Source organism: Diprion similis, chromosome 6, assembly GCF_021155765.1.
Source record: "Diprion similis isolate iyDipSimi1 chromosome 6, iyDipSimi1.1, whole genome shotgun sequence".
NCBI classification, from domain to species: Eukaryota; Metazoa; Arthropoda; class Insecta; order Hymenoptera; family Diprionidae; genus Diprion; species Diprion similis.
This window is the reverse complement of record NC_060110.1, coordinates 10,733,335-10,759,379: the sequence shown is the minus strand read 5'-3', so window position 1 is coordinate 10,759,379 and position 26,045 is coordinate 10,733,335. Positions and strand designations below refer to the sequence as shown.

The 26,045-nt window shown below is 35.8% G+C and overlaps 3 protein-coding genes across 10 annotated transcripts in view; 1 reads left to right on the top strand and 2 right to left on the bottom strand.

The window, feature by feature from the left end:
* Nucleotides 1-195: 195 nt before the first annotated feature.
* LOC124407135 (PSME3-interacting protein) lies at nt 196-3,697 on the bottom strand. 2 transcript variants are annotated; one of them, XM_046882985.1, is made up of 6 exons: nt 3,473-3,697; nt 2,986-3,084; nt 2,638-2,857; nt 2,444-2,511; nt 1,447-1,747; nt 196-349 (listed from the first exon to the last, which is right to left on the bottom strand). In XM_046882985.1, exons 1-6 carry the CDS (start codon nt 3,567-3,569, stop codon nt 346-348), a joined length of 789 nt encoding a protein of 262 aa, XP_046738941.1. In that variant the 5' UTR covers nt 3,570-3,697; the 3' UTR covers nt 196-345. The 2 variants fall into 2 exon arrangements, with proteins under 2 accessions (XP_046738941.1, XP_046738940.1); XM_046882984.1 differs by lacking the exon at nt 196-349 and having other exon boundaries at nt 1,269-1,747.
* A 5,257-nt stretch (nt 3,698-8,954) lies between these two features.
* Nucleotides 8,955-11,049, top strand: LOC124406727 (histone deacetylase 3). Its single transcript, XM_046882284.1, has one exon. It carries the CDS (start codon nt 9,513-9,515, stop codon nt 10,812-10,814), a length of 1,302 nt encoding a protein of 433 aa, XP_046738240.1. The 5' UTR covers nt 8,955-9,512; the 3' UTR covers nt 10,815-11,049.
* Nucleotides 11,050-13,034: 1,985 nt separating this feature from the next.
* LOC124406722 overlaps nt 13,035-26,045 on the bottom strand; it is a 94,407-nt gene continuing 81,396 nt past the window's right edge. For 5 of the 7 annotated variants that reach the window (XM_046882270.1, XM_046882267.1, XM_046882268.1 and 2 more), the window contains 9 exons: nt 25,093-25,449; nt 23,569-23,781; nt 22,519-23,410; nt 18,740-21,514; nt 17,107-17,298; nt 16,656-16,676; nt 16,346-16,522; nt 14,731-15,113; nt 13,035-14,468 (listed from right to left, as the gene is read on the bottom strand). In XM_046882270.1, coding sequence (XP_046738226.1) covers nt 14,379-14,468; nt 14,731-15,113; nt 16,346-16,522; nt 16,656-16,676; nt 17,107-17,298; nt 18,740-21,514; nt 22,519-23,410; nt 23,569-23,781; nt 25,093-25,449 — 5,100 coding nt within the window. In that variant the 3' untranslated portion in view covers nt 13,035-14,378. Of the gene's footprint in view, nt 14,469-14,730; nt 15,114-15,426; nt 15,838-16,345; nt 16,523-16,655; nt 16,677-17,106; nt 17,299-18,739; nt 21,515-22,518; nt 23,411-23,568; nt 23,782-25,092; nt 25,450-26,045 lie in introns of those variants that run through there. The other 2 variants (XM_046882269.1, XM_046882272.1) reach the window with 2 other exon arrangements.

Sequence of the window (26,045 nt, the reverse complement as noted above, 5' to 3'; positions counted from 1 at the left end):
AATACAGACTAATAAAAGTATCGAGACCTTTGAGTATTCTTACGTAGACGTTTTCAAATTACAGTAAAGATTGAAACCCAGGTAGGGAAAGTTCAGTACTTGGGAGAAAATTTCCTTTATTTATTGTTTATTTTTTTCACCTATGCTACTATGCGGATTTGAAGTTTATTACGAATCGTAAAAAAAAACTTGTTAAAAACGGGTATCTTGTAATAAAATTCAAACATGTTCTCAAGTATTTTGTGTCGTACAATAAAAGTACGTTAGAAACTTTAAAGAAAACTATTCAATATGTTTATAATATAATGTATATTTTTTGGTGTCTTCTGCCATCGAGATATTTTATCAACTGAAAAAATACTTCAATTATGAATTGAGAAATAAAATTATGATACATTAGAGATACTTCTAGTTAATTATTTCTAGTTTACACTCCGATCGAAAAGAACGCTATTTCGTTTCTTGTTATATACTTCAGTGTAATGTGCCAAGTACATAACTTATAACAAAAAATTTTTCCGAATCAAATGTGTATCACAAATTGTATTGATAATATTTATTGTTAATCCAATTCCTTTTGTATTCATTGATAATTCTAAAACAAAATATGCATCCTGTGCGGAATGAACTATGTTTCGTACCTATAAATAATAAATTAATGAATTGACAAGTTTTAATGCAAAATGAAGAAAGCCGTAAAATATGCACATGTTTCTTGAAATTGATTGATCCTCAATATCATATATTGTACTTATCAATGGTTTCAAGTTTTGTGATTAATTCTTCTATTAATGAATCTTTCATAGAATTTTAGCTCACTTCAATCAGTTCAATTTCTCAACTGTCGCACGGATGAAATCGTAAAAAATGATATGGCTAACGATTTTAAACATATAAATACGGTTTTAACGGTGGAATTAATTTTTAATAACCTCATAAGTAATCATTGGAAATTAAACTCTGTCCATGTTAAATTTAATTTGCCATGGATCTGCATGTTACGCATGATTGTTCTATTGAAAGTTTTAACAATTGGAAACATGCAGAAAACGTCTCATTGCTATGGTGCACGTGCATAGAGAATAGCGAACCTTCCACGATTCTTAACATTTTCCGAAAACATATTAAAATGCTTGTGTTCTGGTTTTTTAAATCATTGTCAATGCAGTGTTTTTGATTAACAAAGCATGACAACGAGTAACGAAAATGTTTTGAACTGGCTCTACACGTAGAATTTTTTTAGAACAACAGAGTGAAAATAACTGCACACAGAATGCCAGAGCACTCAATAATCAGGGAGGAATCTGTGCCTACCCTCAGTGCTGATCACATTCTGTGCATCTTTATCAGGGAACGGATGTGATTTTTATAAGTTAGATATCATCAAGTCTTTAACTTTTTTCTTCAGTTTTAACGGGTTCTATTTTTCGTCCTAAAAGATCGTACTTAGTGTGTTCAATTTCTTCATCTGTATCCGAACTGGCCTCGCTGTCGCTAGAATGTTGGTAGGAACCAAGACCTGGCAGAATTCCAATGCACTTCATTCCTCCAGCCATCTTAGACGCTCTTTCATGTACTTTAACATCTGTAAGAGTCTTTGTCGCAAATTCAGTTTCATTGACTTTCTCATTTGAACTTTCTGCAGTCTGTACAGTATGCATTTCTTTCAATTTTGGCACTGTAACATCACAGTTTTCTTCCATTTCAGATAGTTTTCTTTTACTTCCTTTTGTCGTATCGTCAATCCCTACAGTAACAAAACAAATAATGAAGTTACATTGCATGGTGTTCTTCGATAATAAGTTAGAGGAAAGTTATGGTAATTTTCAGAAAAAAGAGCATGGCATAAGGGCTGATCTCAGATTGATGGTATCCGATATTTTTTTTCTAGCTTGTTGAGCCACTGAATTTTATTGTATGAGATGATTTATGTACGACAAGAATTGTATGAGAGAAAATTGGAGAAAACTGAAGTTACTGTTACAGTCGATAGCAAAACACTGTAAATTTGTCTAGTACAGCACTTAGAAGTCATGAAGAAGAAAGCATTATCACTACAGCATAATCCCAACCATCAATATTTATTACAGTATGTTAATCACTGCTGGTTTTCTGATGCCACAAAAAATACAAGATTCCCGTTCGTTCACTTGATATTCTGCTTATAAAATCACAATATCAACATTTGCAGGAAAACGATTTTCAACATTCTCCTGTTGTTTGACTGATTCAGAATATTCTTATTGCACGATTTAGTGTCTATAGGGAAAAGGGATACGTACCAAATTTATTTTTCTCAGTCTATAAGAATTATTTTTTTCCAAACCTCCCTTTTTCAACGTGACCCATCTTGCAGTTCAAAGTACTTACCACAGGCAAGCTCAAAAATATACAGTTGAAAGATATTCATGCGAAAGAAAACAATATTAAGTAAACAACATACCACTTGGTTGTTTTTCAGTTCTTTTGACAACAGCTCCAGTCAACAACCTTAGCTGGGAATTCCTTCCACTGAAATGTTATTCTTGATTAGCATAATTCTTAAATTAAAAAATGGTAAATGTAGACATTTTTATTTAACCTAGAATCAAGAGTGAAGCCATGTGAGAGAGTAGAATAATAATGCAAGTACTTCACCTTCCACTAGACATATTTTTAGTAGTTGTTTGTGGTTTCTTCAGTTCTTGTTTGAGCCTTTCGTCTAGAGATTTTTCTTGCAACGAAGCAACAGCTGCTTTGAAATCCCTCATTTCTTTTTCTTCTTCTAAATTTTTTTTACGTTCTTCTTCAAGTTTGGTACGGTCAACTAAGTCAAGAAATTCTACTTCATCATCATCAAGGCCTTTTATCATGTTTTCTGTGTAACAGTAACACATAATTAGCATTATTGGATCCTAAAATTCGGGGATCTTCTTTCTATCCCTAAACTACATTAATCTCAAATTTTATGTCTCAAAAAACATGTAATAAGAAATCATAACTTACTGAGCTTGTGCGCTTCTTCATATTCCATATCACGTTTACCTTTTTGCTCCTGTAATCGTTCGTACAATGATCTTGGATCGTAAGGCTCTTCTGGTGCCTCTGTTCAACAATAGGTAAGGCATTTAAAAGACCGTAATTATAAAAATTTGCAGATTTGAACTGTAATACGTAGAATGAACTTGTGTTACTAAATCTTCTGCAAGTGTTTAAGGACAGCAATAATGTGAAGGATCAGGTTCTGAATTATTTCAGGTTAAATGGTAGGCTACTGTCATTTTCACAACATAGTATGAAGAACAATGTAATGACAAGCCACTATCTAGAGACTCCGTAGAAACAATCGAATTCTTCTTTACATGTATAGATTTTCCGACGATCTATTTCTACAACAGTTCTTTAATAAAAGCAGAAATGGAAGCGTTGTCTGAAAGACTTTCAATGAATTAAAAAATTAATACTTAGTACAATCAATGATCATTTAACTAACCTAACGGTTGATCCGCTGATCTTACACGATCCCATTCCTCTTGTCGTGCTTTCCGTAGTTCGGTTATTTCAGCTTCCGATATGAATCCAGAACTCATTGTAACAGTCGTTAACAAATCGGAAACACTTTTGCCAATGTCGTATTATTGAATGTATTTTCCAGATATTCACTTCGAATAAAATTACATATGTGAAGTTGTTCGCAGAACACGGTTATGTTTTACGAAACGAACATCCATGTATAGAAAGGTATCTCGTATATGAATCTGTGTTACTTCAGTCATAGAGTATCTGCGGCAACTCGACAGAGAGAACTCACGCTCGGAAACTGGATTCGTCAAGTTAGGCGTCACCAGTGTGCGTGAAATTCAATTTTACAGCCCGATTACTATTTTTTCAACACTATGCGCGTTGACTGATACATATCCTCGGTCAACGTATTATAGCTTCATATACTTAGCAACCGAATAAGTTGATTCATGTTTTCAGCGTTCGTACGTCGTTTGTAGGTGTTTGCAAGTCATTTCTGGTCGTTTGTAAATCAATATTTCAGTTTTTGTTGATAAAATAAATTTGGCTAGGGGATTCGCATGATTTCTGCCCCTTATATTATTACTTTTGTTTTAATTTTCGCGATTCAACAATTAACTATCAAATGTCAGAATGGCGTTATTCAATACTTATAAACGAGAAACAAACGGCTGCCCCACTCGAAATAGAATTTTGAGCAACTTTCAGATAACTCCATGTACGCGGCAGACTTTAGCGCCACGTACGGAAATCGAAGATGCGCGGTAAACATATATACAAACGATGTCGAATAGGAATGTGTTATAGAAAATTGCTGATCGGGAAAATATATTTCACCGCAAATGAGATATCCTGCCAAACCACGAGGTGAGATAGTTCTCCAATCAGCAATTTTACACATCTCAATTCGATATTAGCCGAATTTATCAAGGCTTTATTGACCATGCCGAAAATCGTAGCACACATCGCTTCGCGGTGAAAAAAGTTTCATTGAGGAATACATAAAGTTTGGTTAGCTGAAACAGAGAAAAAATGTACTAGCTGAAACAGATGAAAGGTACGATTAACCGAAACAGTAAAAAAGTTTGGTAAACTGAAACAGACAAAAGGTTTCAGTAGCTGAAACGGGCAAACGATTTGGTGCGTGCACCGACAAAAACAATGTCGTTCGAGTGGAGACTAAATATTTCTTGGTATACTTGGAAAAAAAATTAATCCGTTGCCCTGAAATGAAAACAAAATACAATTACTGAAAAAATACTTTCATACACCTCAGATTTGTTCTATAAATATACTTACAACAAGATTCTTCACCATCACTATACACTCCGCGATTTTTGTGCCCGCGAATTGCCGCGCTTTCTCTCATAACCAAAGGGTATCAAGTCAACGCGCAAAAGGCACGGTCAATTGAACTTGAAAACTCAGTTGTTAGTAACAAGATCAATTGAAAATCTGAAGGCTCAACACATCAGGCGTGATTAACTTTTTCATATACCGTTTACGAAATCGTCAAGCAAACGGGGGTGATCGATCGATTCGTATTATCAGGGTGGCGACAATTTCGCGCAAAAAGGCGCGGCCGATCAATCCATCAAAAAATCTTATTTGTCTAGGACTTGTCGCAAAATTCTGCAGAAAATCAATCCGCATCTGCGTCATTTTGAATCCGACACATTGCGATGCGAATTGGTCTTCCGAGATGCGAGTCAAGTCCGGGAGGGAGGTTGGAGGGCATGCATTATTGTGTGGCGTGACGGTCGGCGGTCCTCTTCGACGCGAAGTCTTCGAGCTCAGCATCTCTCCCCATCTAGCGTACCACGGAACGCGATAGATGGTCCAGAGATGCGTTTTGCCCATTCAGACGATCACAGAGATCAATTGAATGAAATAATGATAGACAATGACTAAATAATTGAATTCAACAACGACTGGAAAATGATATAGCAAGGTGACAGAAATAGGAAGTTGAACCTCGTTAAAATTTGAAAGGTTACTGATAAATAGTTCGGAGACTCTTATATTTACGAGTCTTTCACGTGTTTCTGCATGACAATCACTGTGATCATTTGACGCTGTGGATTACAAAAGTTAATAACATCGCGGTGCATCACGACCTGCCTACCCTCGCCTGATTCCCAACGAAACCACCCAACGGAGATGTTGAAGAGATTCACACGCACATCAAACCTCGCGACGGATCCCAAACTGCCACCTACCTACCCGATTACCTATATTCGCTCTAAACAATTCTTCATTTTTTCCAACACACATCATTCTTTCTCATTTGCGCCGTGGTCACTGTGACTTACTTTTTCATTGATTACCTGTGGGGAGCAAAACGTTTTTGTACCATAGTCAGCGAGAGTATTGTTTTAGGGATTGCTGGCGGACTATCGGTACATCAACCTTTTGTAAAATGGATTAAAAACATCCTGCATTTTTTTAAGCGAGCTAAGCCTGTGGTTGATCGACAGTTGCTGGGCATTCAAAAATTGAAAATGATTCAAGATATATCAGGCAAATTGATTATGTTGCATTCTACCAGACTTTGAAACGATATCAATTAAACAATCGATGGAAAATATTTAAACCTCAGGTTTATCCATCATTTAAACGACATCATTGTAATTATATAATATCTGTAGCTAAAAACAATCTGTTATCGCGAATGTTGAGTAAGTGATGGTAACCTGTCGCGATGCTCATTCCACTCTCAGCAACGTGCAAAATTTCTAACTTTGAGTAACTCTGGTAAAATAGGTCAACTCGGATGAGAGAGAGAAAAAAAAATGAATCGACTGAAAGTCAGGCACCGTTGAGGTCGCGAATGAGCCTATCCATGCAGCTAAGAAATCGAAGATTTGTGTAACAATTTTTACCGCCACGCCACGTGACAAAGGAGTCCCAGGGAAATACCCGTAACCTAAACACGTGCAAGCTCACCAACGTTGCTGAGTAATGGAGAAGTTACTCAGATGTCTCTGCTTAACTCTGAAAAAAACAAAAAAGGAAGCTCGAATTAATTTAGCAAACTGGATTTTCTATCATCACTGTTTTCTACTTCCATATTTGTTTGCCGCATGTTACGCAGTTACAAAAATTAGGTTTCAAATGCAGCACATCGAATTACCAAACAATAATTAAAATAAGTTTCCTTACCTCCTCCGGGCTGCTCCACACTTTACGTGTATATGTAGTAGTTCTCGTATCTTCTTAGGTCGTACGATGGTGACACATTTTCCAGACTACAATAAGAATATAATAAATTATTACTTGCACCATGTACCCGAATCAGATTTAATGTCACTACAGATTGTCTGTGTCATTATAAGTTACTTCTATGATATTTCAGTGTTTTCTGATTCATTTATAAATGAAGTTCAGGAATTAATACTAGAGGGCTAACAAAATTAGCCCAGATATTGGATAAATGCCTAAAATTAATGAGCACTTAAAATCATTTGCGATCAAAAGGGACGTGATAATTAAAAATCATATTGAATATGTACCTTTCAGGTTTATTCACTGTATAGCGTTAAACAGGTGGTTTAATTTTCAGTTTGTTACAGGATTACGTCATCCATACGAGGATCCCTTTATCGATCGATCCCCAGAAAGAAACGCGGACACACATGCAATCGCTCACAGTATTTTCTTACACAGGAAACAACGCCAAAATCAGCTACGCAATAAAATTCTCATTCCACAAACGTGTGTTCACGTGAGAGACGCGATCCACGAACCGAAATCAAAGACACAACTCGCACGAAGGTCACCTTCCGCACGGTCCGTTCTTCCAAAATGTTAAAAGTAAAACGATAACGAAAGATTATCAGATCGTTTTCTTGTCACGAAACTCTTGTGACTATATGCAGCGTAGTAATTATACTCGATTCCAAGCCCATTTACACTTTTTGTGTTGCAGTGGCTGACTAAACGGACCGAGTTTAACTTGCTAACAATGCAACTACGCACTTACCGAAAATCAGCCACACAAACAATAACAAACGACACCCGACGCAGAGAGTCGAGAATCGAAATCGCTCAAAGCTGAAGTTGCACGCAAGATTAAAAATTTTAAACACGAAACTCAGCTTCGATGTCCCCTGCTGTTTTCATGTCAGTAACTCCGTTCTGCAATGATCTGTACGCTGCATCCCGTTCATTTACTGATCACAGTTAGTTTCGTGGAAATACACTGATCGAATAATGTTACACAGCCTTTTTTTTCACCTACAGACTACCGGTGCTTTGCCATGTCCCGAATACGTAGACTGTACATGGCAAGTTGAATTCACGACCTACGCAACTTACGTGGTCCCAGTACGGCTGCTCGGAAGCGACTGACGCCGCGCGGCGCTCGGAAACAAGTCTTGACCGGTTGGAAACACCATGCGAGCTATACATACGCAGTTGGGTGGTATAAAAATTGCCGCGAGTCAGGCGTCGATTGAAATTTTCTGGCGACTTCCGACCAAATAAAATATGCGTGAAGCTGTTTCTTCACGTACAGCAAACAACTGAATGCAGCAGCAGCAAAAATGCTCTGCCCCCCCCCGCCCCCCTCGCCGCCGGCGTCGTCGTCGTCGTCGCACCCGTCCCCCGACATGTGTGATAATGATTGCCTGAGGTTCATCTGGGTTCGTTCAACGTGAACTCAAATATTAGCAACAATCGATTTTTACCTAATGTACAAAAAATACTTACAAGTAGTATTATTGCGTAGAAAAGTCTGCGTTTTCGGCTCCAAATAATCTATTTTTTTGTAAAACCATGGAGCCTTGACTAAAGTATATCTTCATCCTTTGGTCAATTTCCTCGGCTATTTCTCCCATCGTTTACATGAAGAAGAGGTTTCTAACCCTGTTGACAGTAAACCAGGTGTATGTTTATTGAGCATCTATGTGCATAACATTATTTTCCTGTATCTGATGGGGTTAGATTAACATTGCTGAACTTGGCTCAAATAAATTTGCAGTTGGAAAGTATAGGCGTCCATACGGGGTTGAATGAAAATGTCAATCTGTTCCCGTTCGTCAGTCCATAGGCATAATAATACTCGACTCTGCATTATCTGGGTACACTCCAGTACACGCGGTGAGCGATGGTAACGTCAGTTCTTGTCGCCTCTACGTACCGACCGCTTGGCGACTTGTGTTGCGCGTGGAGGGTAGGACGCAGAAGGCGTTGCTTGACCACGAATTTATCTCGTCCATTTTTGATTATGAAAAGCCCCATAACTTATTTCATGGTTTTTATATATCTTTAGTTAACGCTATGCGTAAAAATTATTGTTTTACACATACTGTTATTGTTGAAAACCTATCTCATGTCAAGGGGCCCCCAACTACATCCAGGGATATGAAAAATATGAGCACGGGCTTTCACAATTGGTCTAGATGGCGCGCATCATCGCTTTACTTATAGTCTTCTTATAGTGATGGAAAATCAGAGAGAGGACTAAGGGGTATCCGTTTTCATGTTATACAATCAACGGCACAAACAATTAATGTGTGCGAACGTCGAATTGTTCGTTTGCTCCGCCGGTTTCATAGAATGCGTATAACTAGACTGAATACACTTCCGCCTGTTGTGCTCTTGGCCAAAGACTAATCCTCTTTGCTCTTGGCCTTGATAGAACTTGGATTGAACCATAAGTGACCTCCGATGTCACCGCTAAAAGCCGTGTTTGTATTAGGTTGGTATTCCCCGCCAGCGTTCTCGCAGTACCACAACTTGAGAGACAAGGACAGAGTGAATCAACAATCCTGCAGCATGACTGAGACACAATATTGCTGACAGTATTTTCACACAACAATTGGGTACTGAGTGGTATGACGATTGGAATAACAAAGTGTTGTTGTGTATATTACCGGTATATATTCAATTTGAAGTAGACAATTGATCATTGATGATGATTTTAACGTGTAATATCAGTACATAAATGGTAAACTACAACAAGAGCTGTGTATTTTGAAAAATTCCAAAGCCAGCCTTAACCTTAAAAAATGAGTTCTAACAAAAAAGTGTCATACTTCTACAACCCTGACGTGGGTAACTTTCACTACGGACCTGGACACCCGATGAAACCGCATAGACTCTCAGTTATCCACAGTTTAGTGCTGAATTACGGGCTGCATAAAAAAATGCAAATATATAGACCATATCGTGCCAGTACCCACGACATGTGTAGGTTCCACTCGGATGAATACGTTGAATTCTTGCAACGAGTTACCCCCCAAAATCTTCAAGGATACACAAAATATTTGAGCCATTTCAACGTAGGCGACGACTGTCCTGTCTTCGAAGGATTATTCGACTTCTGTTCCATGTACACTGGTGCGTCACTGGAGGGAGCAATAAAGCTAAACAACAACTGTTGCGACATAGCAATTAATTGGTCAGGGGGCCTACATCATGCTAAGAAATTTGAAGCATCGGGGTTCTGTTACATCAATGACATCGTAATAGCAATTTTGGAGCTGCTCAAATATCACGCGAGGGTTTTATACATTGACATAGACGTGCACCATGGAGATGGAGTCCAAGAAGCATTTTATCTGACGGATAGAGTGATGACTGTATCATTTCATAAATATGGCAATTACTTTTTTCCTGGTACGGGAGATATGTATGAAATTGGAGCAGAGAGTGGCAGGTATTACTCAGTAAATGTTCCCTTAAAGGAAGGTATCGATGACACAAGTTATGTGCAAGTCTTTAAACCGGTCATATCCAACGTCATGGAGTTCTTTCAACCGACTGCGATAGTACTACAATGTGGAGCCGATTCCTTGGCTAATGACCGGCTTGGATGTTTCAGTTTGAGCACCAAGGGCCACGGAGAATGTGTCAAGTTTGTTAGGGATTTGAACGTGCCTCTATTAACGGTCGGTGGAGGCGGATATACTTTGAGAAACGTTGCACGATGTTGGACTTATGAAACGTCTTTGTTAGTTGACGAGCAGATAAGCAACGAACTGCCGTATACAGAATATTTGGAATACTTTGCACCTGACTTCACACTGCATCCGGAAGTTGTTACCAGACAAGATAACGCTAATAGCAAACAGTATTTAGAGGCAATAACAAGACATGTTTATGATAATCTTAAGATGGTACAGCATTCGCCGAGTGTTCAGATGCAGGATGTTCCATGTGACGCTCTCCCTCCAGAGGAAGAGAGACAACCCGAACCTGATCCAGATTCTAGGCAAAATCAGCAAGACACGGATAAACAGGTTGAACCTGCAAATGAATATTACAGCGGTGATAAGGACCAGGACAAAGCTGATACAACAGAAACATGATTAAAGCTTATTCATAGAAATTGTAAATAGTAGGAGATTTTAAGACTAAAATAAGTATACATAGAGGTATTGACTAAGTGTTAATAATTCATGCATATGTATAATTGAATGGCATTATGCGATAATGAAACAAGTTGATATGCCCTGCTTTTGATTTTGTTATTTCAAATGAATGTTGCAAATTGCAATTCCTAGAGAAAAATTCAGCATGTACATTATAAGGGAAAAAATGGAATACTTATTTAAAAAAAAACGATTTTTGTCAGCATGGGGGAAATGGTACAATTTGCAATCCACAATGTGTTACTTGAAAATGTATGTTATTCGAGTTACCTCATTATTACGTACTGCCATTCAACTGATTACCTACACATATATTTAATTTCAATTTATACTATAATTTTTTTTCTCACAATATTGGTTTTTGGAATTTTTTTTGTACATTTCTCACGTGTGTTAAGATTTACGATGCTGAGTAAAAATGCTAAAAATACTATAGAGATAAGAAAATACGAGACTTTCTCGTTTTTATGCTTTTAATTACTTAATAATCAACTAGACAGTCCAACCTAATGCACTTATTTGGTAACTTTGATTTCTTAATAAGTATTTTATTTATGATACACTCTTGTACAGCCAGAAAATTCGCCTAAGTATCAAAATATGTGTATTCCTACTAATGCTTAGGAACAGTTAGTATTATTATTTTCAGACTCACACAGCATTTCTACTCGCATTTTGTAATTCAAGATAATCAAGTGCAGAGCTAAAGCATTTACAAAGTTCTACCGGTGTATTTATGCAGTATGATTGCTTCTATTCACCGAGTAATTTCAACAGCCAGATTTATAGTTGTTGTACAAAAATTTATAGAAAATGTATTGTTCAGCCTGCACAGCGAATAAAATGTGCAATAGTTTCTCCCTTCACTGTTTTTCGGTCTGCTAGTATCTTTTACCAACCATCCTCTGAATATTTTACAATGGTTTCACACGTCATAGCTGTATTAAAATCGTAACAGAACAAATAAATTTTTGATAGGAAATTAGAAACTAAACGATTGTAACTCGGATGAGAGAACAATGTTTTTCAGGCCAATAAATCTACATTTTCTAAAATAAAAGCCCAGTGTCTTCCTGTCAGCAAATACAAGAAATAAACATTTGTACTCTTTCACTTACTGTACTTAAATTATACCCTACCGTTCACTTGTGTTTTATATTATGGACAGCGGTGAGAGTCGTCGAGAAAAGATACACGAGAGTGAAAGATAATTCGGTGAACCAAATTGATTGAGTAGTTGCTAATAATTTATCGATTAATGAAAAATGATAAGGCTTTAGGTAGTTTATTTCAAAATCGTGAAAATTGGAATATATGGACACATACCTAATTCTTTTCCTGCTAATCACAAAGTTGCAAAAGATCATGCATTTTAACCTGAAAATATCTTTTTAACGAGCCGGTACATTATTATTTTGATTACTATATTTTATTTAAAGTAATTATTTTGCAGTACGTGTGAAAGTTATTTCTGCACATTCAATGCATCCACGTACGGAAGTCAGAGACAATTATCTTTAAAATATGTACCTGTTTACATTTCCTATTTCAATTAAAATCAATAAATAAAAACAATTTTGATCCTCGTCAAGTAATTTTATTATCTATGTTTATTATCGTATTGTCAATATAATTCTCTCTGTTTAGGGGCTATGTTGCTATATCACAGAGAACTTAAAAATTACTAATCAAGTTATTTCTGTAGTTCTATGAAATAGAAGTGAGCTTGCTATTTAGACACGCATAACTTGACATGGTCAAACTTTGTGAATTACAATAAATTAGATATATTAACTTAGAATAATTAATTCATGTACAAAGAACTTTACACAAGGTGACAGATGAGGCTTACGTGGTAAATATCGTCTGAAAATAATTAATGATATATTATACTTATCGTTCTAAATTAACAATAGAAGATACAAAAATACTCAACATGACAAGGAACACAAGATATACATACGCAAACTTGCACACAAGCACTTGAGGATATTTGTTTAAATTATACTTCTCAACTTCACTTTTCTTCTACGGCATTTTCATATGTTTGAGATAGCTCTTAAAATCTGCATTCAATTTTATTATAATTATATAAAACTGGATAAAAAGCGACATTGAGTGGATGTATGTGTAGTGTGTATATATATATATATATGATTTACACGTAACAATCATAGTAATTGTCAGTATGAGGATCTATTATAATAAAATTATGTTATTTAGTTTATTTATATCGTTATGTTCTCAGTCTCATGTAAAAGCAATCCCTTTGGTGGGAAAGGGCTCCCTTAAATTATGTTTGCTTTTCTTTAATAATCGTCCTCCTAGTGCAATACATTATTTCGATAGTATCATTCAGATCAGCTCAAATCAAAATCCAAGAAATACACGAACTGTTCGATAGGATAGGATAACGCAAGTATTCCGGCGACAGATTATAGACAATTCAGTTTTAGTGATTTACTTGTATGAAGAAAATATGAGTACCCTAGGTAATCACTGCTCATTTTAAGTCCATTTTGCAAACAGGTTGGATAGTTCAATTCCTTCATGAATAGGTAATGTTTTTATTCTACCAATATATTCGTAATGCATTTATCATGATCAAGATTGTAAAATCTTTAATCCAGTTGGTCATAATCGAAAAAGGATGTGGGATCGTACTATGACAAATGTTACTAATTTACATTCTGAAATATAAATATTTAAAAAGAAGCATATATAACTCATAAATTATATGTATCTATATATTGTATAAAGATCGTGGAATTAAAAACGTGACGACGCTCTATCGTAACATGTGCTTGATTATATTTCTCTTACTTTTGAAATTAAAGGGTTGACAGAATATTTAACTGAACCCCATATACTTAGAGAAAGTATCACACAGGTGAAACCTAGTTTATGTCTATATACACATAATGAATAATTACAAAAATTAAAGGCATTTTTACCAGAACGACAGGTAGTTTTACCTAGGAGCGTAAGAAAAGAGCGCCAGCCTTAAATGCCAACCTCTAGATTGCATAGTCGAAACTCAAAATAAAAAAATTCAATTAGATAGACTTAAAAAAGCTATCGAGAGTTCTGTACTTTGGAACATGCTCTTCGTTAGAAAAATCACAATGCTAAAATGTGAAACATACATTGACATAAATGTGGAATATTTTCAGTTAAAATTCATCAAGTTTATAATTTGATAAATATCATCAAATGAACTATCTGACGTACTATCTTAACAAAGGAACTATCTGAAGATGATTTAACTCCACAACGCTCTTTTCTATGATTCACACTCTCAGGTTTGGTTGACTAGATGCTTGCATGTAGCCTGCCGGTAGTCACTGCCTTGTGTTGCTATTGGTCATATCATTTTTTCCCAAACCTTTGCTTTGCATGTGTTGACTGAACAAAGGTTGTATATGCTGCACATGCAGCTAAATATGCATTGCTTGAGATAAACTGGGTATTTACTTTTACTTCAATTTTCTGGTGCACTTTTCACGTTTCAAAATGTTTGTAGATACTGGTCACGTACGACATCACCTGTTGCCAATCCGGTCGCTCCAGTTGACACATGTCTCCTATGTTCTAGTGGAAAAAGTAATGTCTTCACATCAACAAATTTAATGTGCACTAATTAAATAGTACTTGTATTCGAACAAGCCGGTAAAGGGTGCGCTATGTTCGACAAATTCAGGACTATATTAAAAGGTTCTGAAAATCAACCACTAAGACAAATTCGGATATCGAGAAACTGGATCGTTGAGTGAAAATATAATACTGTGGATATAAGTGTAATTACTATACCACATGCGTAGATATGGAGAAATATAAAGGACGTTCAGCTCACCAGAGTTGTTGGTATTCCAACGCTTTCAGCTGCAGAAAAAGCAATAGAAAAATTTCGCCTCTTCTCATTTGGAGAAAGTGAGTCATAAGGAACTCTGTCTGGTAGGTATGAATGCAGGACGGCACAAAGGGCTAGTCCATCGTTCCATGAGCTGCTAAAGTTTGTAATATCGATGTTGCGGTAGCCAACTGTTTTGTTCTGGCACCACTTCAAAAGTGCATTTCTCTTGGAGCCACCATTTTTTACAAGTCCACACAATGGGTCTTTACGCTCGCTTAGGTCTGTGACACTGTTGCGTCTAACGAAATCAATTGCTTTAGCATTTAGTGCAGCTGAATCTAGTAGTTCTCCAGGACTCAGTACAACAGGTACGGATTTCGTTTCTGTATTTGCAAAAGAGTATGATGATTATCCAAATTCTAGATCATCTATGCATATAATTTACAAGAAAATAAATTTAGTGTAAAAATATTTAGAAAAAAGCGATTGATTGCACAAAGGTTTCTACATGAACTGTTGTAGAATTTTCGAAAAATTGTAGAAAGGTTTCTACACGGTGTCAACTTTGTACGTTGATTACAACCTGTCTGCCTCTAAATGCAAATCAGTATGAAAAATACTTTAATAGTACAGTGAATAACAAGTAATCAAATTTTTTTTCACTTGGATAGATATGTTTCATACTGGAACATGTGAAAATAATTTGTGACTACTTCAAGTAGAAATACTTTGCAAATTAAATCCTAAGCTAGTGCAGTTAACAGGAATGATGAAAGTATATTAATCCTTTAATTGTTTTACACTGGAGGATGCAATTTTACCAATGATCAATTCTTAACTATTCATTTATTGTGTCAGTAGTAAACATGCAGTGATTGTCGAACAAGTTTAGTTATACAAATGGACATGAAAATTCTTCTAAAAAAATAAAAAAATAAGAATGTTCTCTAAACTGATAGCCTTACCTTACAGGAATATATGTATATATATATGTGTGTGAAAGGTTTAAAAAATAAGTAAGTAAAAATTTTTGTGACGATATACAAGAAAAACCATTTTATTGTTGTGCAGTAAGGAGGGCATGCAACTACAAGAAGTGCTCGTGAGCTGAAATGAGAAATTAATGATAAAATAGTACCAGAAAAGTATGGAATTACGTTAGTGCAATGGGGATAGAAAAAAGCGTACAAAAGCTACTACCTGAAGCTTCTTAATGCGTCTCATTTAATGCTCAGATGAAGAGTTTGAATAAAGTATTCGAAATGTTAGAGTTGAAATGTGGATGATTTAAAAAAATTTTCGACTGTCAGTGATATCTAGCATTTGTACATTATTTGTTCATTAGGAAAATAGCTGTAAAGAATTAATTGTGAGAACAATAAATTGTAAACTGCAAACATGCAATCATTGACCGGAATCATGCCTATGCACACACAATTATGTAGAGTACACTACCAATCTGAAACGTATAATAATGCAAACTTTCTGAGAATTTCGATAATCGAATTTTGGCGATACTTTATGAGCATTTTAGTTTGGTCGTGCACAGATTACACAATCAAAAGCAGTCTATTAAAGGAGAGACAATTTTTGATAATTGATAGTGATGAGTTACCTGAAAGGACTTTTCTAGTATTCGTTGGTTGATTCTTGTTGTTGTTATTTGTCTGATTTGCCGGACAGATTAGATTGTTTGTTTGTTGTTGATCACGGAGTGGCGTTTTCATCGATATCACATCATTTGTTCCTATTGAATTTAGAGAGGACGTGGAGCTACTGCGACTTCCAGGACCTAAATCCATACCAGTGAAATTACATTCATTTAAAAAAAAAATATCACAATGTTTCAATTTCTTGGCTAAGACTGCATTGAAACGTTTCCAAGAAACATTGCATTTATTTTCTCACAAAAAAATAATACTCACCGCTATTGTCTGCAAGTCCAGCTATAGAAACATTTATGGATTTTGTTATTTTTAACAATTCAAATCACTTTAGGGATAATAATCACTTTCTTAGCAGTAGTAAATTACGAGATAATTCATAGCTGGTGCGTCGAGAAATCAACAACTGATAGTAATTATTAGCATTCAAGTTTGAGAGTAATTGACCCGATATTCAAAGAAGTATTTTAGTGCAATATGTTTTTACTACTTGTTGGGTGTATCATCTTGAAATTGGCATACATTGTGTTAAACTTCTTTGACACACCAGCATTTGATTTTTAATGTGTTTTCATGGAAAATGAAAGTGTATAGATGTGTGAATTGGAATATGTATAATAGATGTGAAGTAATAATTCAAGTATTACTCTACTTTAAAATTATGGATACACTGAGAGAGCAAAATTATGAGCTATTTTTCAAAATGACTCACCAGCTTTTGCCTGTTTGGTAGCATTCTCAATACTCTCAATCAGACATTTTACACTGAGTCTTGAATCCTGTCGTGAAATATTAGCTTTACGACGGGCAGCCATTTCTTGTGTAACACTGGTTAGCACACTTTGCTGTGTCTCTGTAGGGGTTGTAGCTGGTCTCGGTGGTGGTGGCATCGCTTTTTGATTGGCTGGAATAAAAATCATAACTTATTTCACTGGCAGTTGACAATTATCCATGTACAAGCTTGAAGCACATTAAATAAGTTCACTCAACACAGCACTTTATATCTACCAGGATATGCGGATAATCATAATACGAGATCACCACTCGTGATGAACCTATACAAACAAATTTAGTTTAGTTCTTTCGTCACAACAGGTTAAATTTTTCCCAAGTTTATTGTAATGCGAATATGTGAACAGTTGCATTCATTTATAGAACAAATCAAATTTATTTTATCAAAAAATTGAGTTAAATTGTTCTCGCTGGACTTTTCTGATACTTTCAATATTCATGATAAATTATACAAATGTAAAGCTACAACCAAATCGATTGAAAGAAATGAAATCTTTCCTAAACACTTCCAGGATTAGGTAATTAGGTACAAGCATATTTGGTGAATAATAGCTTTAACTACCGAAAATGAAAACATAAGCAAGGTAAAATCAATGTAATGAAAAATAAAATCTTAGTAATATCGTAACCTAGTAACGGTACCTATACGTCTAAGAGACATAGTTCCTACTTGCATTTGCATGATAAATTATTTTTGGTACCATTATAGGGTTAAAGCAGCTGATGCGGTTTCGTCCCACACAAAAAAAGCAAGTTTTTTAAAACATAAAATAATTATTCTAAATGAAAAGTGGACAAAACAAATGAGATTAGATCATGGTAGAAAGAATTTACAGACACTAATATTTTGAAAGTGTTCTGTTACGCCATCCCAAAAAAAATATATCTAACTGTAAGAGTGCCTCGAAGGGTGTGAATAAATGACTAAAAATAACCAATAGCTTCTATATTGGTTTCATTGTATCCTAATAGAATTGAGAGTATCAATGGGAAATGGGTGTAAACTTGCCTTGGATTGTATGAGACAACAGTGAGAATAATCGACTTTATGAGCTGGTGATGTGACGTACATTAGTTACAATCACACCAAAATACATATTCCAGTTGACAGAATCTTTCTCACGAATCAATCTACAATCAACTCTACGGAAAATGTTTCTTTCGTCCGTGACACGAAGTTTAAAAATTCTAATGAGGAAGTAGTTTGACAAAGTGTTTGCTCCGTAATTTCTTTAGGACTACTGCATTTATTTAGAAATTATTTGGCAATATGTTTTGGATTCAAGCCCATTGCACATGTCGCTCTCAAATAAAGCTTAAGCTAATTAGTAACTTGAGGATGGTAATAAACATAAAAAGAAAACGAGTCACTAAAAAAAAAGCAAATCATGGTTTTGAAAAATCCCAAAATGTAAACTTGACACAGGGTACGGCATAAAAACATCACGCAAGATCTCCTTCTAGCAGACATGTAAAGGTGCGAAGAAATATGTGAATATACGTGATGGTCCCACTACACAAGCCACAGTTATAAGCTTGGTCCTGGGACTTACTGTTAAATGTAATGGTTGACGTCCATGGACGAATATGCACCACTGGTGGGCTACGTTTACTTCTAATTTCTACTTCTGGCTCCTCGACAACAGCTTCATATTTATCTTTCATTGTTGTTGTTGCGGATCTTTCCAACTTTGCATCTGATTCAATATCTTCTAGAGACGTTGAAGCAGGAGTGTTACAGGCGTAGCTATCCTGGGAGAGAAAAGTTTTCGCAGCATCCACCGGTTTTGATGGGGGAGGTGTTTCTGGCAGTTTTGGTACAATTTCTACACCAGTTATTGAGTCTTGGTCAGTTTCCTTCGGAATAACAGCTGGGTTAGGTTCTAAGGTAATTATTTTTTGGTTGTGAAGTTCACTTTCTACAACAATATTTTTAGATATTTCGTCGATGCTTTTTGGCTCTGTTTGAAGTACAGGTGATGGAGACCTACTGTCAGGATCAATAATTTTGGCTTTAACAAGAGTAATTTCACTTTGTTTCGTCAATTCTTCAAATTTCTTCTGAACTCTTGGAACAGATTTTGGCCGTGTAAATGTTCTTCCATAAACTCCTCTTGGAAGATCATAAAGCCTTGTATTTACCAATGTATCTTTGGTATTTACAACTTTAGCACTGGTTTGAAAAAACTTATTTTTAATCGGTGAACCAGAGCTTGATCCTTTGTTTGGATACTTATTGGACCTTTCAACAGAAGAAAGAGGCGATTCTTTTATTACAACTTTTAATGGTTTATCGATGACATTCGTCACTTTTCGTGCATCACTTAGTGATTGAATACGCCGTTGACGTGAGCGCAGAACAATGTCGTCTTGATGAGAATTTTTGTTTCTCTTTGGAATAACATTTGGTAAGATATTGCTTTTTGATGAAGATTCTACGCTTTCGTCAGCTTCCAGAACGGGATGTAGGCCTAAACTGCTGTGCCTTGGCGAGTTGTATTTATCACTACGCATGGTTGGCAAACTGATTAAAGACCGTGGTCGATTTTGTATATCAGTTTCCAACTTTCCACGAAGAGTTACAGTATCTGTCGTATTCGAAATATTTTTACGTGGTGATGGCAACGGATCTTTCCGTGGTATCTTATAATCATTCTTTGGTGTATAAATCCTTGGTGCAAATATTAGATCGGGGTTTGGATTTTCTATTGACATGTTTTTGACAGCTGTCGTTTTTAAAACTTCTATATTATCGTATACAGGACTCTCTAAATCTTCTGAACCACCAGATATAATACTAGGAACTGCAACCTTTGCTGCATTTGTTGCAACGAAATTTAGTTTGCATTTTTGTGAACTTTCTGCTGCTGCAACAGAACCTTTTTCGTGTTGAACACCAAGTTCAGAGGTGTTCTTAATCCCACTATAAAATTTGCTCAAATGTTGATAATCATCTTTACTAGATTCAACTTTACTGAGTTCTTCTGTAGATGCAGAGTATTTCTTTCCATTCAATCCGCGCTTGAAATTTCTCGGAATAGATCTATATGTGAGATCGTCAATCAAAGAATCGATCATTTCACTCACTGGTTCAATCTTTTTTGTTCCCGCAAGAAAATCTTTCTTTTTTCGATTATGTGCATTTTGATTTTTATCTGGCGGAGTGCGATAAATATCTCGCGATAAATTCAGTTTTGCTTGAACTTGTGGTTCATAATCGTCCATTTTTAAATTGTTCAAAGGTCTTGAAAGATCCTGATCAATTCTGGGAAACGGTTTCGCGTTTGACAAATTAGTTTGTACTTTTGGCTCAGGACTGCTGTTGGTTTCAAGTTTTTCGTGATTTGCATTATTATTTGGTTCGTTTTCTATTGAAGTTTGAAGAATCAGGTTCTCAACTCTACTGACGTTTTGCATTTTGATATGTCCTGTTGTTATTTTACTTGGATCTTGCAGTTCGATTGGTGTATCATCATGTTTTTCCAGACTCTGCTTCTTGAAAAAATCAGTTTGAAAGGATTCACAGTGATTTACATCTACTGGAGAAATACCTGGCTTCGATAGGTCTTTTGTACTGTCAGGCTCATCAGCTATGATCTGAGTCTCGGCTAATTCGTTCTTACTTTTTTTCAAGACGTTTGTCATTTCTGGATCTACTTCAAATCTCAAATCGTCCATAGCATATTCTGCATCAGAAAAAACATAATTTTTTGGCACATAAAACTGACTATTGGAAATATTAATTTCATAGGAGTCTCCTTTGGTGTTTTGAATTGCCGTTATATCTTTGAGGATGGGATTTTCATTTAGTTTGTTACTTTTCCACGACGGTGTCATTGGTTTGTACAACTTTGGATACTCAGCATCAAACGGAGGTATAGCTGCAAAAGGAGAAGTGTCCAAGTCACTGCCAGACTTTGATATACTATTTATATAAATCGGCTCTTTCAACAATTCTTGCTTCAACTCATTCAGTTCGTCATCCTCTGTCTTATACAACTTGCCCAAAGTATTTGCTTTCTCTGACGGTGGATACACGAATTCCCAATCAAAAAAGTGTTCTCCCCCATCAACCTTTGATGCAGATAAATCTGGATAAGTTTTTCTGTTAGGGCTGTATGATTTAAGTCCTGTATCAAGCATCGAAAAATTACTGATGTTTGATTCGGAAGTTGCTTTCCTTGGTTCCGGACGATGTTTTGGTAATGTACGACCACGTTTCAATAAAGTATTAACAGTACTTCTTTCAGCGACGGAAACTAGGGTGCTCAATGTCTTGCTGTCTAATTGATCAGGTGATGGTCTCTTACTAGGATCGGTGGAAGCCCCTAATTCATAGTAGAACCATTGTAATATGAAACAACAAATTTTTTTCCTCCAAATGCATTTAGTTAGACAATCCATTTTTCAATTTCAAAACAATAATAGTCATTTATATTTCAACATTATAATGGTACGTTTGTAGATCAAATATCAAATCCTAGAATATAACATTATAATGGTACGTTCGTAGATCAAATATCAAATCCTAGAATACGCGTGATTAAAAAAAAATATTCAAATCAAGACACAAATATTGTAAATTCATATTTGAAATGAAGCTTGTTCATAAATTAATATTAATATATGTAACACAATTTACAATTGAGGGAAATTAGTAGAACAAAAATGATGAGTTTATGAAAAATTTACATCAACTTGTCGAATCTGGTTAGATAAATAAGTAAAATTTATGAGTGCACTTTGGACAAAAATTGTTATAATAGGTTTACGCAAACGTATTCAACAATGATTCATCACATATAGTTAACTTTTAGTGATTATTACAATCAATTAGTACACAGTTAGAGAGCATGGCTACTGTAATAATATTAATATGTATAAGTTTTAATTCTGCATATTAATGAGCTAAAAAGTAATGAAATCTATAGAATTTATCGTCGTAGAGTCCAGTGTTTCCAGATTGAACAGCTTATCCTATCATAATTGAACCAATTTTTCTAACTCTGTCAATCTTACTGACAAAGCATCACCTGCATACAGGGGTGGGGAAAAATTTGGTAATACTATTTAATATAAATCGATGTAAAAATTTTTTGCTTAATCGATCACACAATGAAATAACCAATTATACGCAAGGTGGAAAAAGACAATTTTTTTTATATAACTCCAAAGGGGTTGTGTGATACAGGTGAATGTATCCTGGGAAACTTCAACTATCACTGACTTTCGCATTGTATTCTTATGTCACCTATTATAATATTCTAACTTATAGCAGTAAACATTTTTTGAAAATAGTAGGAAAATTTATTAAAATAGTAGGAAGACTTACCCTTATTTAGTTTGTCAAGCTGAGCTTCAAGGGCCCTCAGCTTATCCCTTTGGGTTTTGTTCTCCATAACAACCCTCTCAAGTTCACTTTGAGCCTCAGTTTTAAAATCATTTGCAACACGGACAGTCATTAAAAGGTCAGTCTGGAATTGTTCCCACTCTGTACTTTCCTCTTGCCTCAGTCGTTTCTCATCTTCCAATGCAGATTCTAAATCAGCTTTCTTCGACTCAGCATCGTTTGCTCGCCTTTGAGCTTCGCTCAATGCTGCTTTCAGTTCACGTTTGTCTTCTAAGTGCCGCTGGCACTGAGCTTGCAATTCAGCCAATGTATCCCTGACCAATTGTAATTCTGTGCTCAATGAATTTTTTTCTTCTTGCAACTGGGAAAGCTGATATTCTAAGTCGCTAATTGCTGATTTGGCATTGTTACGAGTGACCTTGCACTCTTCTTGTAGTTGAGAGTATTGATCTTTCAATCTGTCGTGGTCACAGTGCGACCTGGCCAACTGTTCCTGCAAAGCTGCAGCCTGTGTTTCAAGCGTGTCTTTTTCTCTCCGTGCAGCATCTAGTAACTCATCTGCTTCACTCTTACTTTCAAGCTGTCTTGTTTGTTCCAGTTCTTCAATTTTGGCTCTAGCATTTTCTAGTAAAGTAGCCAATCTGCTTATTTCAATGGTACGACTGGAACCTTCTTGGCGTGCTTCAACAAGTTCTGCATCTAGTTGTTTGCGTTCTGCATTAGTTGCATCAACAGTAGACTCCAAAAGGTGAACACGTTTGGTAAGCCGTTCTGCTTCTGTTGCAGATGCTTCAGCTGTGGATCGAAGACTTTTCAATTCTGAGGTCAGTTCCTCTTGTTTCTGAAGAAGAGATTCTCGTTCTTCTTGGGCACTCTGCAAATACAAAAATATTTCCGTGGTGGTAAAAGTGTCAAATTGTTCTTTATAGAGCTTCAAGCACTATTTTGAAAAATTGGTAAAACTCATCAATCATGTAACCATGGTGTTCGTTATGTTTCCATTACGTTATTCAGATTAATTGGCTGATTTACCTTTAGAAGATCAACGAGCTTCTGTTCTCGCTCTGTATTGTACCCATGAGGTGTTTCTTCTGGCTGTTCTTCTCGCAATAAAAGTTCTTGCAATGTATCTACTTTTGATCGGGAATCTTCTAATTTCTCTGTTTGTCTGCAAAGCGATTCTAGCAAGACACCTTTTTCTTCAGTTAGCCTTTCATTGTCAGTTTGAAGCTCCGACAACTGTGCCTACAAACGTAAACAAATCATTGGTCAATGTTATTGGCTATGTGGCCTAGTGAGTCCTCTTTCCAGAATAGGTGAGAATTTTCTGCAATTCTTTTCTTATCGTCATTGATGTGCATTTCAACAAAAAACATGCCATTCAAGTTTTTACTGCAACCAACAGTACCAAGAAAATGATTGTTAATGAGATAACAAACTACATCAGGGTGACAACAATTTGACTGAGATAAAATTCTCCGACCTTTCCCTGACAATGTGATTAAATTTTCAGTATTCCCGGACTTTTTGCCACTGAACTTACGAAATCTTGAGTGGTTTTCATAACCCAGAGCACATTAAATTGTGTATAGGAAGGGGGTTGCACGAGAAAAGTGTACAATATTATTTGCAGTTTGGATGAAATTATGAAGCCCAGTTAAAATTCCTAAATGACTGAGGTAGGAAAATGAGGGAAAAATACATTTTTCTTGGTGAAAATAGGAGATTCTGTGACATTTTTTGTGTAACGGAATTTCCCAACTATTCCTAGTTTTTCTGACCTGTCATTGTCTGTTCATATAGAATTTGATGGTAAGGAAATTGGTAAGGAAATTGTTAAAGAATACGCAAGCGGTACTCGACAAAAGACTTGCTCAAACCATGAAAAAATTTGCACAATATTGATGTGTATAATATTATTCAAGTAGCTGAACAGGTTTAGCAAAAAAATTTGAACTGATAACGACATTTGATTATTTAGCGACAGATTTCATCATATCGCATTTGTTTAAAAAAAAATACACTACGATATTGATTTACTAACCCAAGAAAATTCTTGTAAAATTATATGTTCAGATAAAAATAAAAAATAATTGTGACAAATACATTTCACTCGTCAATTCAAGTGTAAAGCGGTTGTAATGCAATTGCTAATGTAAGGTTCATGCGTGTAATAGACCTGATTACAATAAAAGATATTATGAATGCAATCTATCGTAACTTGTTTTATTATACCAGGTGCGAGATTGTGGCAAATCAGAAAGATTCTTTTCATACGAAGATGCTTCAAAGCCTCTGGCACATAAAATTTATAATCCAAAGTAAATTAGAATTATACAGAATAGCCAATTCCAGGTATCATTTTATAAGAAATGCACTTAATGCAGCATAGCTACAAAGAAAGTAAATTTTGCATCTAAACTCTACAGGTATCTTTTCTTCACATACATACAACATATGTATGGGTGACATAATAGCAAGTGAGTTGAGTGTGAATGAAAACACAATTATCAGGATGTAAATAAGTAGAATACAAGTAGACATATCCTACCATACCTGTAAATCGCTAAGTTCTTGGATAGTAGCCTGTAATTCTTCGTTTGTACTATAATGGGTCTCTTCCATCTGCAATAGTTTGTCCTGCAGGCAAGCGACTGATACTTCAGACATGGAACTGGAACTGTGTTTGTCCCAATCAGGTGTGGAGCATGTGTTTTCTGTGTTACCAGCTGGAGAGCCATCATCATGAGTGATCGCAATAGACGCCGGTGCCGAATTATGAAGCCTGGAAGCATCCAACAGAATTTGCTGCTTTTCAGTATCAGACAACGGAGAATGTGCCACGTCTCTAAGACGTGCGCGAAGTGTGGAATTCTCTTCTGCTAATCTTTCCAATTCGGCGCTGTGTTGTTCCTGCAAATATATGAAAAAAAAATTTACTTCATATTATTTCTTTATATACATCGAATGCAAGTTATACAAATTTCAATTTACATAATCTATGAAACAACAACCTGTTAGGAATTTGACAATTTGAGTATTAAGTGCAGTTTTAGATCGACAAGATAAAAAAAGTACACAATGAAAAGCATGATAAATTTGAAATGAAAATGAAGCTTGAATTAGAAATCATCTCCAAAAGAATCTGCATGTAAAAAGTAGTCTTGGTTGAATGTAAGGTTCTTATTCATCATTATTTTTTTTATGGTGCAATGTACACTAGAATTGTGCCAAGAGTACAAGTGACGAAAAAGAGTGATACATTCGTAAAGCGTGAAGGCTTTCGAAATGCTCGCATTGGTAAAAAAGAAATAGGCAAAATTTGAGACGGCAGACGAAGGTTGTAGACGGCGACATCGTCGCGTGGGTATCAATAAGCAGGTAAACCGCAAAATCAAGACTCTCTAGCCAAGAGTCAAGGTATTAACACCGCAAGAAAATGACATACATTTAATTAACGCTGGTTAGATACGGTATATTTTCTGAGCCTGTGGCCACGCCGAGAACGA

Coding starts and splice junctions, on each gene's coding strand:
- LOC124407135 (XM_046882984.1), bottom strand. CDS start 3,569: ATGAGTTCTGGATTCATATCGGAAGCTGAAATAACCGAACTACGGAAA. Junction 3,085..3,472: donor ATCAGCGGATCAACCGTTAG/GTTAGTTAAATG, acceptor ATTGTTGAACAG/AGGCACCAGAAGAGCCTTAC. Junction 2,512..2,637: donor AAAAATATGTCTAGTGGAAG/GTGAAGTACTTG, acceptor ATAACATTTCAG/TGGAAGGAATTCCCAGCTAA.
- LOC124406727 (XM_046882284.1), top strand. CDS start 9,513: ATGAGTTCTAACAAAAAAGTGTCATACTTCTACAACCCTGACGTGGGT.